Raw genomic sequence first — 14,969 nt, forward strand, 5'->3', positions numbered from 1 at the left:
ACAACCAATAAGGGCGCCAAATATGTAAATGCGCGGTTGATTGCGAGTTCTGTTGTGTAAATAGGCGGGCAAAGTTGTTTTCTAGTCATCAGCGTAGGTATTGCTGTGTTTGGATGCCCAGATAGCCTTTAAAGTAAGTTTTATATTGAAAATGAGAATTTATATTGGATTAGTCACCTTATTATGGTAGATATCCATTTCAGTACTATTACAAGGGCTAAAAACTATGTTTACATTTCAGGTGCCTGATCTAATGTTTGCAAGATGGAAGTCAGAAGAAACAATAGTAGAGCTGTTCTCGGAGAGCTGAAATTATCAAATTCTGTGAACGTTGAGCCATCGTCGAGGCGTACCGTTAAAACGACGGAATCGCATATATCTCCCGATTCCTTTAAAAATGCTGAGCCAGATGGATTAATTTCTTCAGTACCCAAATCCACGACGCATTTGTCGAACTTGGAACTTTTGACCAAAGTTGCAAGCCGTGTAACAAGTAATAATGCGTCCTGCTTTAATTCTGAAAATGCTGCTAACAGCTTTCAACCAAAGGAATCCGTCGATATCAACTGTAAGCCAAGGAAGGAAAAATCTTTAAGCATTCTGTGCGACAAGTAAGGAAGTTTTGTGAGGAGGAAATTATTTTAGAGCCTGTATTTGTTTTAATTATTGATTTAGTGTCGGTAAAGTGTTCATTGCTTTCGTAAAAGGTTACTTCTGTTTGGTGTTCCATTTTCTCATTTGATTTCCTGAGAAAATTTGGCATCGGTACATTCAAGGGCGTATACATTCCCTACTTCATGGCCTGAATTCATAGCAAAATATCCTCTACGTCCTCCTTGAATGTGGCTGATCATCAGTGCCACATCGGTTACCATACAACCTTTTGAATGCTGGGGAATAAATGAAACTTGTATTATGATATTTAACTTTTCCATTGAGTTCTTAAAATTTCATCCTTTAACTTGGCCTGAAGTCACGTAATGTGTTTGTTTATTGCTATTTATTTTCTAATAAAGGATATTGGTAACTGTGAAGAATGATACGAAACTAAAGAAAACAGTAAGGTGCTTCTGTGAATAACTTCCTTGTGTTATTATTGATTATCGACTCACCGATAGAGCCTCTCCTTTTTCCAATAGGTTTTTGAAACTCTATCCTCTCAATGTCAGCCCAGGAAAGTTCATGGAAATTTCTTTGGATCAAGCTACTCAATTTATTGGAACAGATAGAAGAAGAATATATGACATATTAATCGTCCTGGAATGTCTACAAATGGCATCCAAGGTTTGCTTTCTTTCTGATAATAGCATGGTGATTTTATAGAATATATTTTACTCTTAAGTTCTAAATAATTTTCTATTCCAGGTTTGCAAGAACCACTATCAATGGCATGGGACACAACACCTTACAGGAACACTTTCTCAATTGAAGTGGCTGGCTCTCAGATTAAATTTCCTTCAGAATGTGAGTACTTTTAAAATTAGAGCACCCTCTAATTTTAGCGAAATAGTCAGAATTGCTTCGTGTGTAGTCTTTTGTCTTAGGCTAAGGTATGGATTATGCTATCAATTTTGGGGAAGAATAGCCTCAAACAATCTCAGAGTTTATCATAAATTTTTTGAATTATTTTTTGTGCCAACCTATTTAATATAGGAGGGCTGTATGTTGGAAGGGTTGGTGGAAAATAGGTATGCATCATCAGTGGTATAAGAAAAAGTGTGGAGTTAGATTTGTAGCACCATTCTGAGTTGATGAATAACATCAAATTTACATGAGATATTGTAGTTCAGGAGCGATGTTTCTTAATTAGAAACTGTAAGAAGTAGAATGGGGGGTGTGAAAGAAAAATTTACGACGACAGGAAAAGCTTACGACCAGCAGGACGACAGGGTAGTCTAGCCCATAGGTAGGGGGGGCACAGGGGCACGTGCCCCCCCCCCCCCCCCCAAGACCTTTTAAAAATAGCAAGATGTTTAATATGGTCCCATTATCATTGCGTTCGTTTTGTATTATGAGGTATCCTTGTGCCCCTCCACCCCCCTGTGAACAATATCCTGGATACGGCCTTGCTGGTACCCCCCAGATAGAAATCCTGGATCCACCCCTGGTCTAGCCCATCAACAGAGGTGTTTTGGGGAAGGGGGTGGGGTCATTACTTTCCATGGAACCATGGTAATATGTGGCACCTCTCTGCCATAATGTGGCTGAAGTCTGATTTGTAGTGACAATTTGCATTAAGATATTAGACAGTTATTTTTAAACATTGTTTGTTATGCTGGTTAAATAAAAACTTTCAATGGCGAGTCTTCGTAAGGATTAATTTTTCAATATTTCCAGAAATTATATCACAATACCATTAATATGGGTATTCCACTTGATAGACAAAGGGGTCCCTTTGTCTATCAAGTGGAAGTTGAATGAGATGAGTCAAAACAGACGTGGAGATAGAATACCCAGTATATCTCTCTATGCAGTCTTTCATAAATGTAACCTTCCCCATTCCCTTGTTCATATTTTACTGATTTTATAATGTGCTCCCTTGTAAATCTGTATTCACCCTTCTTCTGAGTTTTTATACCATAACAAGCACGTAGGTGTGTGTTTGGATTATTCATGGCACATTAACCCTTTCGAGACCGCGGAGTTTTCGTCTTAGCTTGACTGCTGTACCGAGCCCCAAGAGACTCTTCTTTCTCGTGGTACGGAGCATTTTTGGAGGGGATTTTTGAAGGGTCTCGTTGAACCTTTTTCGACCCCTCCACGGTGGGACTCCGCATTATCTCGGACTCCGAGAATAGTTGTGCTCCTCCTTTCCGGGTTTACGACCATACCTGCGGCATTAGTTCGCGGTCAACTTATGTATTGCTTATATGTATTTAGCAAATGGATAATTGTTCCTTGCACGTAAATTACAGACTTTGAATTGAATTCCTCATTTTTATCTGAGCATTGTCAAATTTTAAACGAAGTTCTAAGGCCATTATTAACGCATTTAATGCGGCAACAATTTCCATGTTTATGTTTATACATAACTCGAGATATAAGTTAATATTTGTCGTAGAATTTCATTTAAAAATGGTAAACGATGCTCAAAAGACGAATAATTCAATTCTTAGTGTATATTCCTTGAGAAATGAACAAATATTTATTTCTAAAATTGACTGTATAAACAATTGAATGACCGCTGTCCCTTACCGCTGAGAGGGATGAAAAAAGACGAAGGGTCCGGGTACCTGCTCCCGGATTCCGAGGGTTAATCCTAAACCCCGAAGCGTTGGGTCCCGAGACAAAGGCGACCTAAACCCACGACCGTCCTGAAAGGGGGAGAGCTAGAAAACGTATATATACGGGTTTCGTTTTCTTGACCGGGAAGCTCTCACACGTATATATACGTCCGTGGTCTCCCGGGTCAGGAAACGTCCACACGTATATATACGTGTACGGTAGGGAAAAGGTTAAAAAAATATTATTTTAAATACAAGTGGTGTGTATCACCATATTTGCTTTTAAAATTATTTGGCTTAAAATTTATCATGCATAAATATTAATTTTAAAAATCTGGTTCAATTGAATTGCAAAATATGTAAGAAATTTAAGTATTGCCTCACTGGTGAGTATTCTGGAAAAGTCATAAGAACTTTTCATGGTGAAGCAAAAACACAGTACTAGTACACAGTACAGTACTAGTACTGTGTTTTTGCTTCACCATGAATATTTCATCGTTCCACCAAGTAACGCCCAAATCAGTTGATTTTATTCGTCTTCAGAACTATCATCTTGTATGAAAAAGCCATATTTGATACTTTATTAGTGTGAAAACTGTTATCGTCACATCAAAAATAAAGTTCTGATCTGAATATGGAATATATAGAACATGGATTCTAAGGAAATAATCAGGAACTGGTTATGAACACAATACCAGTTTGTTCTTCTGCCCCCAAATTCCACATCAGGAACTTAAGTTTAATATGTATATGTGCGAGAATTGGAACTTCAGTTTCATTTGTTTCTGATCAGGAACTTCAGTTCTATTCCTATTCCATATCTGATTTTAATTGATAACTGGAATGATATTTTTGATGGGACATGATAACTCATCTGCTGGTGTTTTGATAAAATGTGTTTCTTTTCTTAAGTACATTCAAATATTTTTATTTAACCCGCAAGCTTTGGCACTGTATAGTAATAACTTTGGCCACTGGTTTTTGTGGCAAAAGGAACAAAATGCTTTGTTTCCATTGCTAATAGTCTGCCATGGTGATTTTAAATCTCTTAATCTACCTGAATTAAAAACTGCTAATACTATACAAAAGCTCTCGTAAAACATTTTCTCTCAATGCCAGCTCTGAAATGGCAAAGGAAACACCAATATGCACTATAGTATTCATGAGTAAGTTCATGAAATAATTCAAAGAAGTTGGCACAATATAATCAAACAATTAAATGCATTAGAAGCTCTATTTCTACGTATTGCCTAATTGGGAGCTATGGATTTAGAAGACATCAGGGAAGTGTATTGAGGAAGGGAAAGCTACTTCATTGTATTTTTGTACTTGTTTCTTTTCCAAAAAATTGTGGTGACGTCACTCTTTCTTTGCCTCCTAATTAACTCACCCTCTTCTAATTAACTCCTTGCTGCTGGGTTTTAATTCCCAATGGTTTTCTTCATAGTCAGTTTTATTCAAATCCTTTTAAATTAGCGTGCCCATCAGGGAAATTAATGCTAGGCACTGATGGTAGCTTTTTTCTCTGCCGTAATGGGCTCTCTAGGCATTTAAAGGTGTAGATTCCCCTCATTAGCTTAGCCCAGCCTTTTCTTTGTCATTCCTATCCTTTTTCTGTGACCCAACTCACCAATCTCTCCCTTTACTTTACACGCTGCATTTTTCTAATCAGCACTTGTATCACTTTTTGGAATTTCATGATTGACGTGGTCACTTCTTGAATTTGATTAGATAGGTATTATGGCTGGTGCATGATAGTGGATATTAGAGTTCATATTACTGTTTTCTATTACCTAGCTTTTAGTATGTTTTTAAATGATATAGCTATTTATACTTGTTATTTTTTTCAGTTCACTCATCTAATGTGCTTTTAATTTACTCAATAGGTCAATTCTGTATTGATGGAGAAATCATCAGGACTTTATGACGATTGCTCCAGTGAAGTAGAAAATGCAGATTTAAATGTGATGGATCCCTCAACTATAAGTGCACATGCTCAGAATGTTATGACCGGCCATAATAATTTGACTCCGTCCAGTATGTCAGTGTTTACAAGTGCAATTGGCTCATCTTCAAATCAGAAACCTGAAGATGAAGCTGATTTTGACCTTAAAGATAGTTCTCTTGGAATCATGTGCCAGAAGTTTCTTATGCTTTTTCTTGTGACTTCCAAGGTAATTAAGCTTAATGTTCTTCATTTCTCCTTAATAATATTTTGGAGGTACATATTATTATGAATTTATTGCATATTATTATTTGGCATAATGTATTCATTCTTCCGTGGGCACACCCAGGGGGAAGCAACTGCCCCCCCACCAAGAAGCGAAAATAAATTTAGTTCAAAACAAAAGCTATGAACAAATTTTCCTTTTGAATAAAAATGATATTAGTATAAGACATGGAGCTAAAATAAAAATCATTATTTTTTCAAGCAAATAATTATAAAAACTAATAAATTGCTGTCATAATTTCCTTTAAATTTTGGTTTCATCAACCTTTTCTGTGCAAAAAAGTTACTTGAACGACCACAGCTAGTTTTGCCCTCTCCCCACCCCCAGTTTTGATTCTGAGTACGCCCATGCATTCTTCTATATATTGTTGGTTATTTTCTTCTCCCAAGTTAAAAATTATACTCTCTGTTACACCCTTCTTTGAATACTTTTAGATGAATTATGTGTCTTTTGAAATTATGATATCCTAGCATTAATATGCCAGCAGTAGTGGCTAGAAATGAACTATGTTAAGATCATTGGCATTTCATCCATTCTAGTCATTTTCCAATTCGCTTTTAAGATTTGATTTTTCATTATTTAGAGGTCGAATTGAACTTAAATACCTAATGTAATGCTTCCTTATCTGGGAATACTGATTGATCCTCAATGTGATTAACTCTCTCAATATATCTATTAGTTCTGATATTTTTTGTGTGGTAACAGAACATGTTACTCAATATGTTTTACTAAATATTTTCGATAGATATGATTTTCCATTACACTCAATCCGAAATGGGAGCTTAAGTATTTATATTGATAATTTCAGAGAAATGGATATGTGTACATATTTATCAATTCATTTTATCATAATTTGACTCATCATTATGGATTCTAGTTTTTCTTCTATTTCAATCATTGTTTTCACTTTAAATAATTCTTTATTCATGCATAGAATTCTAGATATGTATGAAGCCATAAAGAAAATTCTTCAAATCTAAGAAAAGATCAAGTTGGTCTTTTTGGATAATGAAGAAAATAGTTATCTTTAACTGTTATTATATTTTTAGGTTATTACCTTGGATAATGCTGCTAAAATATTACTGGGGGATACTGAGGGTGTATCCAAAGACTGCCATAAGGTGAAGACCAAGATTCGTCGCTTGTATGACATAGCAAACGTTTTATCTTCATTAGAACTGATCAAAAAAGTGAATATATCTGGAAATGCTGTTACCTTTGGATCCTTCATTCGTTTGAGCAAAAAGCCAGCTTTTCAGTATATAGGACCTGATGTACAGCCCAAACCTCTTCCTAATGACGGTAATATGTACTCTATTTTTCACTCCAATTCCAACTTTTTTTTGCTGTTTTGTGAGGTTTTTTGTCTGCTCTACGAATGAATGGCTAAGCCTGAAAAAGTATTCTCCATGCAAAGAATTGGAAGTGAGATATCGAAAGAGATTGAAAATATTTATATGATCTCACTTCAATAGGGTTGTTCAAGCCTATCAGAACGGTCGAAAAAAACGAATGTATATCACTTCTGATGTAATTTGATTTTGATTGGGATGAATGACAGATGCGTTGAAAAAGTAATGATGGAATTATTAGCAATCAAAATTCGAAAAATTTCAACGCCGCCAAAAACTATCGGCCATCTTGAAATAGAGGTGATGACGAAACAAGCCTGTACGGCTGGCCTGTACCCTCGATCGCTCGATGCCAAGCTGAGCACTCTGCATGCCGACTGGACATTTGCCAAGGTTATTCCTTATTTTGAAATGGCCTATGTTGTGCATGAAACTTCCGGATGGATCAAGGCGACATGAAATCCATTCTTCAAGTTAGGCAGGCAACGTATGTAGCGTTGACAGGAATTGAAAGTTTTGTATAGCTGCATTTGCTAGGAAACTACATGCAGTGAACTTTCATTGTGCCTCTAATGCAAGTGAACACAATTTGTGGCCGTAATGTACCCCTAAGTGAATGATTGCATATAGACGATGAAGTAAAGAGTGAAGTGAGTTGTGAATGTAACACCTTTGACGAAATTATTTATTTCTTCCATGCTAGTTCAATCAACCCTATACGTTTCGATCTAAGGTATCTAACTATTGCCAAGGGGATATGTTTCATATTTGAGCTAGTTGTACTTTAGGGATACATCGAACGCATATTAATTTTCAATCGTTTGTTCGCTTCTAAGTTCCGTTTGATTTTATTACCTATTCATTTTGAGCATTCACCAGTGTTTACATTTCACGAATTTCGTTGCGCTGTTGTTTGTTTTTGTTTTGGTCATATTTTGGTTACGGTAAGAGCACGGGTAAGAGTAATAGTGAAATTCAAAGTTTTTTGATGTTACAATAACCGGTTTAGCAATTTGTTTCAGCCTATTCATTTCATTGTCCTCGAAATGTCAATGTGAAATAACGTAAACTGATTCTAAGTCGTAAGTGATGAGTGGGAAGTGAGGTGTGGAGAATCCTTTCGAACTTCAAGGAGTGCAAATTCTTTTAGTGTGTGCAGAGTGATTGGAAAACCGATTATCATGTTTTATATTTATTGTGAGTCAAGTTTTTCATTGAATCAGTTGATTCGGAATATACTGATTATAAGTATCAAAAAGACAGCTCGTTAAATGTTTACGTTGTAGTGCTATTTATGATATGATGAGCAATAAATATGTACAAGTAAGGGTAATTTTGCTTATTATTACTCTTATTAAAGGATAAGTTTGGATTTTCTTTAAACACTGATCTGGCGGCAGACGCTGGAGATCTTTAAAAAAAAGTGGAATAACCCTGCTGAGCCACTTAAACAACACTGCAGTAGGCGGCAGTTGGGCATCTACAGGCTTGTGACGTCACACATCAATTCAAGATGGAAGTAGGGCTTTTTGGCGTAACGTAAAATTTGTCACTGTTTAAAGCCTTCTCTAAACATGTACAATGAAGAAAATAGCATAATATTATTGTCATTGCTCCTTCTGAAGCACGATCTTTCGATTTTTTAAATAAAAAAAATATGGTGAACAACCCTATTTATACAATCATATAAGATCTAAATGGAATTAACTTAACTTGCCGGGGTGGTACCCCTTAGTGCAGACTTTTTTTCTTGTGCATGACGTACTGAAATGAGGGTGCATCTTATATGCTGTCAAATACGGTATATGTATGGTTTATGTAGGAAATTAGTATCACTTAAAGGTACTGAGTTTTCATTTTTTCACATTACTTTTATATTTTCTGTGTTGAGTGAAATCATGGTCTTTTTTGTTCTAGAAATGAAATTTTGGTTACTTAGAAAAAAAGGCCCGATGGCTCAGCAAATTCTAAGTGGAGGAACTCCTTCTAGGGAAATTATGGTTAGCTCTAGTGATTCTTAATTGCTCTCCATGGTTATGTTTTCAAGCACTTTTTCAGATGCATTATGGTGGTATGATAACCACATTAACTTTTTCCCCCATTTTCCAAGCGAATCCCCCCCCCCCCCAGGCAATTGGGTGTCACGGAACATTTTTGAAAAATTACATGCCTCGAAATACTTTTACATCATTTTGTTACATACTTAAAATGTAGCTGCTAGAAGAGGCAGTAATTATATGTCTAAACTAAGCAGTAGTTTTAAATATTTTTTTTATTTCTTTGAGGATTTGGGGGGGGGTCTATCCCCTCATTCTCCCCTCCATAGTTACACCACTGGTTGGATTCATGCTGTAGTTAAAAAAAAAATCAATAATTAGTGTCAAGACTGTTCAGTTTTAACCCATTGGACGAGATTGAAATTACAATATAATGAACCTCTCATAGGTTAGTATGTATGTTTTACCATAATGTATCGGCATTCATTTATTTCTTATATTTTTTAGCAGCACTTAGTCTTCAAACAACTCGCCACTCTCTCCTGGGCCATCCATCTCATGCAGCGTGTGAAAAAAAGTCTTCACGCAAAAGAAAACTGAAGGGCCCTTGTCCATTACTGCCAAAACCAGGAAATATATTGAAGGAGTGTGTTAATACATCTGATGATTCATCATTTGGAGACAAAAGAGCTCGTTTATCTCCTGGTAAGTATCATATTAGCTTTAGAAGTATCAAGGATGAGAGCCTTTTATGGCATTATTGAATGATGAATTAGAGTAGCAAGAAAATCCCTCAGCCTCAGGAAATTATGGTCATTGGTCAGAAGGATGAAGGGAATTATTAAAGGAATTTATTTTGACTAAGCTGTGCCAGTTTTTCACACTTTGTCTTAACCTCTGTACCTCTGTCTTATAATTATGTGGACTATCTGGTATCTCTCCTTACCCCCTGGACCCTTCCATGTGTACCTTTGTACACCATGATCACACCATGTGTTTGTGATGAATAACTTTTTTCTCCTGCAAAATTCTACCGCTTTCTCTGCCCTGTCATTTTTCATTCCTGATCCAAATTCTCCTATTTCATTTCCATCCCTCCCTTCCTTAACTGAGGCATTCCAGCCCCTCATCACTACTAGATTTTTCTTACCTGGGGTTTCTCCGATAATTTCCCCGAGCTGTTCATACCCCTCGTTCTTCCCTCCCATGATTGCTGGTGGGCATGTAAACTTGAACCACCACAAGGTTGGTGGGTCATGCCTTTATTTCTACCACTAGAATCTTATTGCTTACCTTGTCTATGCCTACCACACCCTTGCCCAGCTTCCTATTTAGTACTTAAGCTACCCTTCATTGACTTTCCTTACCACCACTTTATTTATGTAACCCTTATCCAATTAAATATAACCTATCACTCCAGTAGTCTCCACCTCAATTAGAGGTCATTCCATTTCAGTTCATCCAGGCATGGCACCTACTGACACAGATTTGGATGAAACTCTGCAGTTTTCGTCCTTCCATGTAAAATAGATTCCTTAAGATATGACCCACCACCTGTAAAAATAAAATTCATAGCTTTTTGTTTTCTTTGTTTTTGAAAAAGTGTGGATGTACTAAAAAAAGCTTTTTGTGACTCTAGTAGTTAGTGTTGGGAATTCCCACAAATGTAATGGAATGTATGTCATACAGCAGTTTTCAATGTTTAGACAAATATTCATGGCATAGTATACAAATAAAGTATGCATATATTAATTAGCACGTTCAGTTTTTTTCAGAGAAGAAAAATTTACAAAAACTTAAAATATTTTAGGGAAACTGTTGCATTTGATTGCATCTAGTAGCTGTTGCATTCTCCCTGTCTCCATTTCCCCTTTGATATTTTCTAGCTTACCCATCCTCATCATTGTCCTAACACTCCCTAAATACATTGCAGCCTTCTTCTCTACCTTCTTTTCTTCTTTCTTGGATGCTGCTGCTGTTGATAATGATAAGTCTCAGAGTTATTGGAGTTTCCCACTTCCATTGATATGGTGAAACACTGCCCTTTGCGAGGGGGAACTTTGCAGAATCCACGACATTTTTTTTAATTCCCGTACCCCAATATCCTCTCTTTTGTGTTTTACCATTTCCCCAACCAGCTCTACCAGGTTATCTCAATGAGGTGATCTCTGAGTCAGTCTTTCTTTCTCACCATCCGTGTCATCATCACTCAAGGACCCACTTCTTTCCTCCTCACATTGAGCCCAATCCTTTGCTACTTCTGTAACAAATTTTTTTAAAGTCACTCAGAGAGATATGTTGTAATGTAATTTTGATATACAATAAAAGAGACTGCTAATTATGTAATTTGTACCCGCAGAAATTAGACTAATAGTGGTAGTTCAGAAAAGTTTGCATGAGTTAAAGTACTATGATCAATATTTTTGTTTTTAATTTTCAACAAATTACATTTTGGTCAACAAGCTGTGCTTCATTCTAAAAGTTCTTCTCATTGTAATGCTAATGGTCGTTTATACCTTGAATTCATTTGATCACATTCACTATTTTTCAGGTGCAATTCACCCTAACAGGGACAAATTCCCTCGGAGCCACAGCGAAACTTGTCTTAGTGAAACTCCTCAGCGATGTGGAGCTTTGAGAAGTGACATACTGCAAGTTGCAGAGTTGGAACTCAAGAGGATAGCTGATGAAGAGCAGCAGCAGAAAGAGATTACCTCCAAGAAACCTATTAAAGTACCAGTCGTAAGAAATAGCACTGCATCACCCAAGTGCAATTGGAAACATTACCACTCAGAAAACTGCATATCAGTGGATAATGGAGTCAACAAGAACAATGCTGGCAAAAATATCGCCCCTAAGGTGGTAAGTTGGAAAAGTAGTATTCTCAAAAACTCTGATGCAGTGTTAAATGGGAGTTCAGGAAGTGATCTAAAGTTATCTCCGAAGGTAGTCGGAAATCCCCAGTGGAAAACCTTTGGCTCCTCTGGGAAAGATGTGTCTATATGCATCATCAACAGCTCAAGTATTACCAACAAGCTTGAGGGTAAATTTAAGGCTATCAATGGAAAGGCTACAGTGCCTGTTGTAATTCATTCAATGCATAAGACTTCACGGTTGCGCAGTATATGTGTTAATCCTGTCCCCATTTCAGGGGCAAATTGTATTGTTGGTCCAGCATACATAATTCATCAGCTCCCATCTTCTGGCACAAGCAGTTTTAACCCAGTTTCAGTTCGAGTCACTGGGGTTGAAAGGGAGTCATCAAATGATAGCCTGGGAGGAGTTCCTATCTTTAACAATGTTGTGTCGAAATTAAAGAGTCAATGAATTCACTCTTACATATGTAAGTTAGGGTCCTTCATTGGACTAGGCTGTTGTATTTAAGGGATTACCTTAGGACATCATTCGTGTGGGTATATAGTATTAAAATTTGCTTAGAATACATGGGTGTATTCCAGCATGAAACGCTAGTCTTGGGGAGCTTGGGTTATTATTAGGTACATAGCTGTTTAAAGTAAAATTGTTGGTTTAATATGGATTGGTAAATTTTATTGCTCCTTATGTAATATAATAATTTTATGAAAAAATTTATGTATCTTTAATATATATCTATATAAATTTCATATAAAAAAGTTCATATATAAATACTTATCATATACACATATAAATCTTCCTTTTATCACAATGTGCCTTAATATCTCTATTTTAACTGTAAGTATATGAATTATTTAAATATTCTCAGCATTTTATTTCCTTAAGGAATTGCTTAATTGAAAGATTGAATTGAATTCCTTATGATATTGCATTTTTGGTTCACTTCTGATCTAAGTATTGGATGTGAACCACCAGTCATTGAAATTTATGAAATTTTTGTGCCGTGTATGATGTACTGACTTTAATTATTAATTTATGCACTGTTCAATGGTACCTATGTGTGCCATGTGCTTATATATGTATTACATTCATGGCTTATTATTGTATGAAAGCGGGCCATTGCAATGATTAAAGGTAATTAGATGCTATTTTGGGATATGGTGTAGTGATGGTTATTTTCCTCTTGGGTTCACTTGAACCATTAGTCATTTAATTGAAGAAAAAATAGTTTTATGCCTGTTGAAATGTTCAACTTTTATGTTTAACTAGTTTTAGTTCATGGACCTGTTATATTTATCAATTCATAAGGCCGAATGGTCCAACTGTATAGAAAATTATGGATTTATCACTTTGTATCTGTTTGACTTTCACACGATTCATTCAATAAGTCAATAATTTGAGAATTGTGTTACTTTTAATGAATTGTTTTATTTTATAATCATTATTTTAATGGATATAATGGACTGTTGCTTTGCTTGGGATATTGTAATAGAGATTATGGGTATGTGCTAAGTCCATACTTTGGTATATCTCATTTGTAGACTTAATATTTACAATAAAAAGGTAAAGGAATTTAAGATGAAAATTGGCACAATAAAACATGGATACATTTTATTCAGTGTCTTTATTCAAAATCTCTTCAGAATAAGTAACAAATATTATTTACAACCTTTCTCTCAGTCTTTCTCGCACACATTTTCACATATTTCTTGCATATATTTATATTTCATTTAACTTCATAAACTTATATAAAATGAGATGAGCCATTAAATACGATGAGAATACTGTATGTAAATATATAAATATTACTGGCAACCCAAAGAATGAATAGGCAGCAAGGAAAAAGAGCACCTCTATGTGTATTCAAAAATTCCACTTGATGACTCCGTATACTAATATTTACAAAACATACAAAACATAACAAATACATCAACACTTATTACTATAATTTCCCGATTACCTTGCTACCCCAGATTTTACTTAGCAGAAGGTATGAAGCATCATCTCCCATTGCATTGATTTCCAACAGGGATTCACTGCTTTCAAGCCAACTTCAACCCAAGGGGAAACAGAAATTTTTCCCAACGCACCACAGCCAGAGTTTCCACAATATCGGGCCCTGTTTCTCCTGATTGAGGCATTAAATGATGTTATACCACTTCACTTGCCTCGTGAAAAAGTTTTTTTCAGTTCATTTACTGTGCGGCACTGAAAAATGACCAATGGAAGAGAGAAGATAGGTTATGACTGACCACAGCCATGTAGACAATATGCCAATATATCTTCTATTTGTTGAACAATTGTGTTTACATCTGAAAACAACAGGTAATACCTCTTACGATGACAGGTTTTTATGATACACTTTAAAAACAAATTTTTTAATTATCAAATTATAAATTTTTATTTTAAACACGCAAAAGCAATGCAATGAAGATAATTAACTTTCTCTAATGCTGATATTTCATTTTACCACTTAATCTGTAGAATAATAGAAAAGTGAAAAAGCTATTTCAAGATTCCCATTGCATTAGATAGAATTTCTGTATAGTCCATAATAATACAGTTATCAATAAAGTGTCATTCATTGCTATTTTTTTTTTATATTGGACCCGTTTGAATCAGAGAACAGGAATCATTATCCCCAGAAGTCAGACACCAGGCTTCGTACTACTTCACCCTCATCAAGGGGTTGCAGAACTTGTACTTTTCAATAATAGATATCACAGGTACAAAGACAGAAGAGTAACAGATCTGCTTTCATAACACTACAGTTATAAATATATTTTCTAAGTTGAGTGCAATTGTAATTAGAAATTAACGATAATTTCTCACAAGCCACCCTTGTAAAGAATATATATTTCAACCATAGTTAACTAATTTCTCTACAGTAATTATATGATTAATTTGCTATTTCATAAAATAATATGCATTTTTCACACACATACATGCACATTACAGCCCATAAAAACAATTTTTGATGCAAGAGAAAAGGCTAAAATTGTGTTTTCATGTATACTTCTTTGAAAACAACCTTGGGAGATACTTTGTTGAAAGTTTCATAAACTTGCACATGGAGGAAACACTTTCTTCATAGAGGTTTTAAAGCGAGTATTCAGTCACTATGTACCCACTGCTTCAGAATTGGAACACAATGACCCTAAAAAGATCACATTTCAGCTGGTTTCCTGTCCTTCACCAGAGTCGGATGAGATAGTTGTGCTGTCAGCATGAGGAATCTAGGAGAATAGGGGCTGTGTTCGAGAACTAAGTTTTTCATCTTGTGGACACAGC

General features: G+C 35.6%; 2 protein-coding genes across 3 annotated transcripts in view; one reads left to right on the forward strand and one right to left on the reverse strand.

Annotated features, from left to right (window-relative positions):
• Positions 1 to 26: 26 nt before the first annotated feature.
• Positions 27 to 13,292, forward strand: LOC124162626 (transcription factor E2F8-like). Of its 2 annotated transcripts, none has more exons than XM_046539210.1 (8): positions 27 to 133; positions 242 to 611; positions 1,140 to 1,284; positions 1,366 to 1,464; positions 5,111 to 5,398; positions 6,505 to 6,757; positions 9,312 to 9,509; positions 11,356 to 13,292. In XM_046539210.1, exons 2-8 carry the CDS (start codon positions 265 to 267, stop codon positions 12,129 to 12,131), a joined length of 2,106 nt encoding a protein of 701 aa, XP_046395166.1. In that variant the 5' UTR covers positions 27 to 133; positions 242 to 264; the 3' UTR covers positions 12,132 to 13,292. The 2 variants fall into 2 exon arrangements, with proteins under 2 accessions (XP_046395166.1, XP_046395168.1); XM_046539212.1 differs by having other exon boundaries at positions 9,315 to 9,509.
• LOC124162977 (transcriptional regulator ovo) overlaps positions 13,288 to 14,969 on the reverse strand; it is a 32,277-nt gene continuing 30,595 nt past the window's right edge. Inside the window, exon 6 of the mRNA XM_046539756.1 lies at positions 13,288 to 13,886. Within this exon, the coding sequence (XP_046395712.1) occupies positions 13,839 to 13,886 (48 nt within the window). The 3' untranslated portion in view covers positions 13,288 to 13,838. The remainder of the gene's footprint in view (positions 13,887 to 14,969) is intronic.

This window comes from Ischnura elegans, chromosome 7, assembly GCF_921293095.1.
Source record: "Ischnura elegans chromosome 7, ioIscEleg1.1, whole genome shotgun sequence".
NCBI classification, from domain to species: Eukaryota; Metazoa; Arthropoda; class Insecta; order Odonata; family Coenagrionidae; genus Ischnura; species Ischnura elegans.

What these genes read in the sequence shown, in the direction of transcription:
- LOC124162626 (XM_046539210.1), top strand. Translation starts at nt 265, where the DNA reads ATGGAAGTCAGAAGAAACAATAGTAGAGCTGTTCTCGGAGAGCTGAAA. An exon ending in TTAAGCATTCTGTGCGACAA is followed by an intron (nt 612 to 1,139) that starts GTAAGGAAGTTT and finishes TTTTTCCAATAG; the next exon opens with GTTTTTGAAACTCTATCCTC. An exon ending in CAAACCTCTTCCTAATGACG is followed by an intron (nt 6,758 to 9,311) that starts GTAATATGTACT and finishes TATATTTTTTAG; the next exon opens with CAGCACTTAGTCTTCAAACA.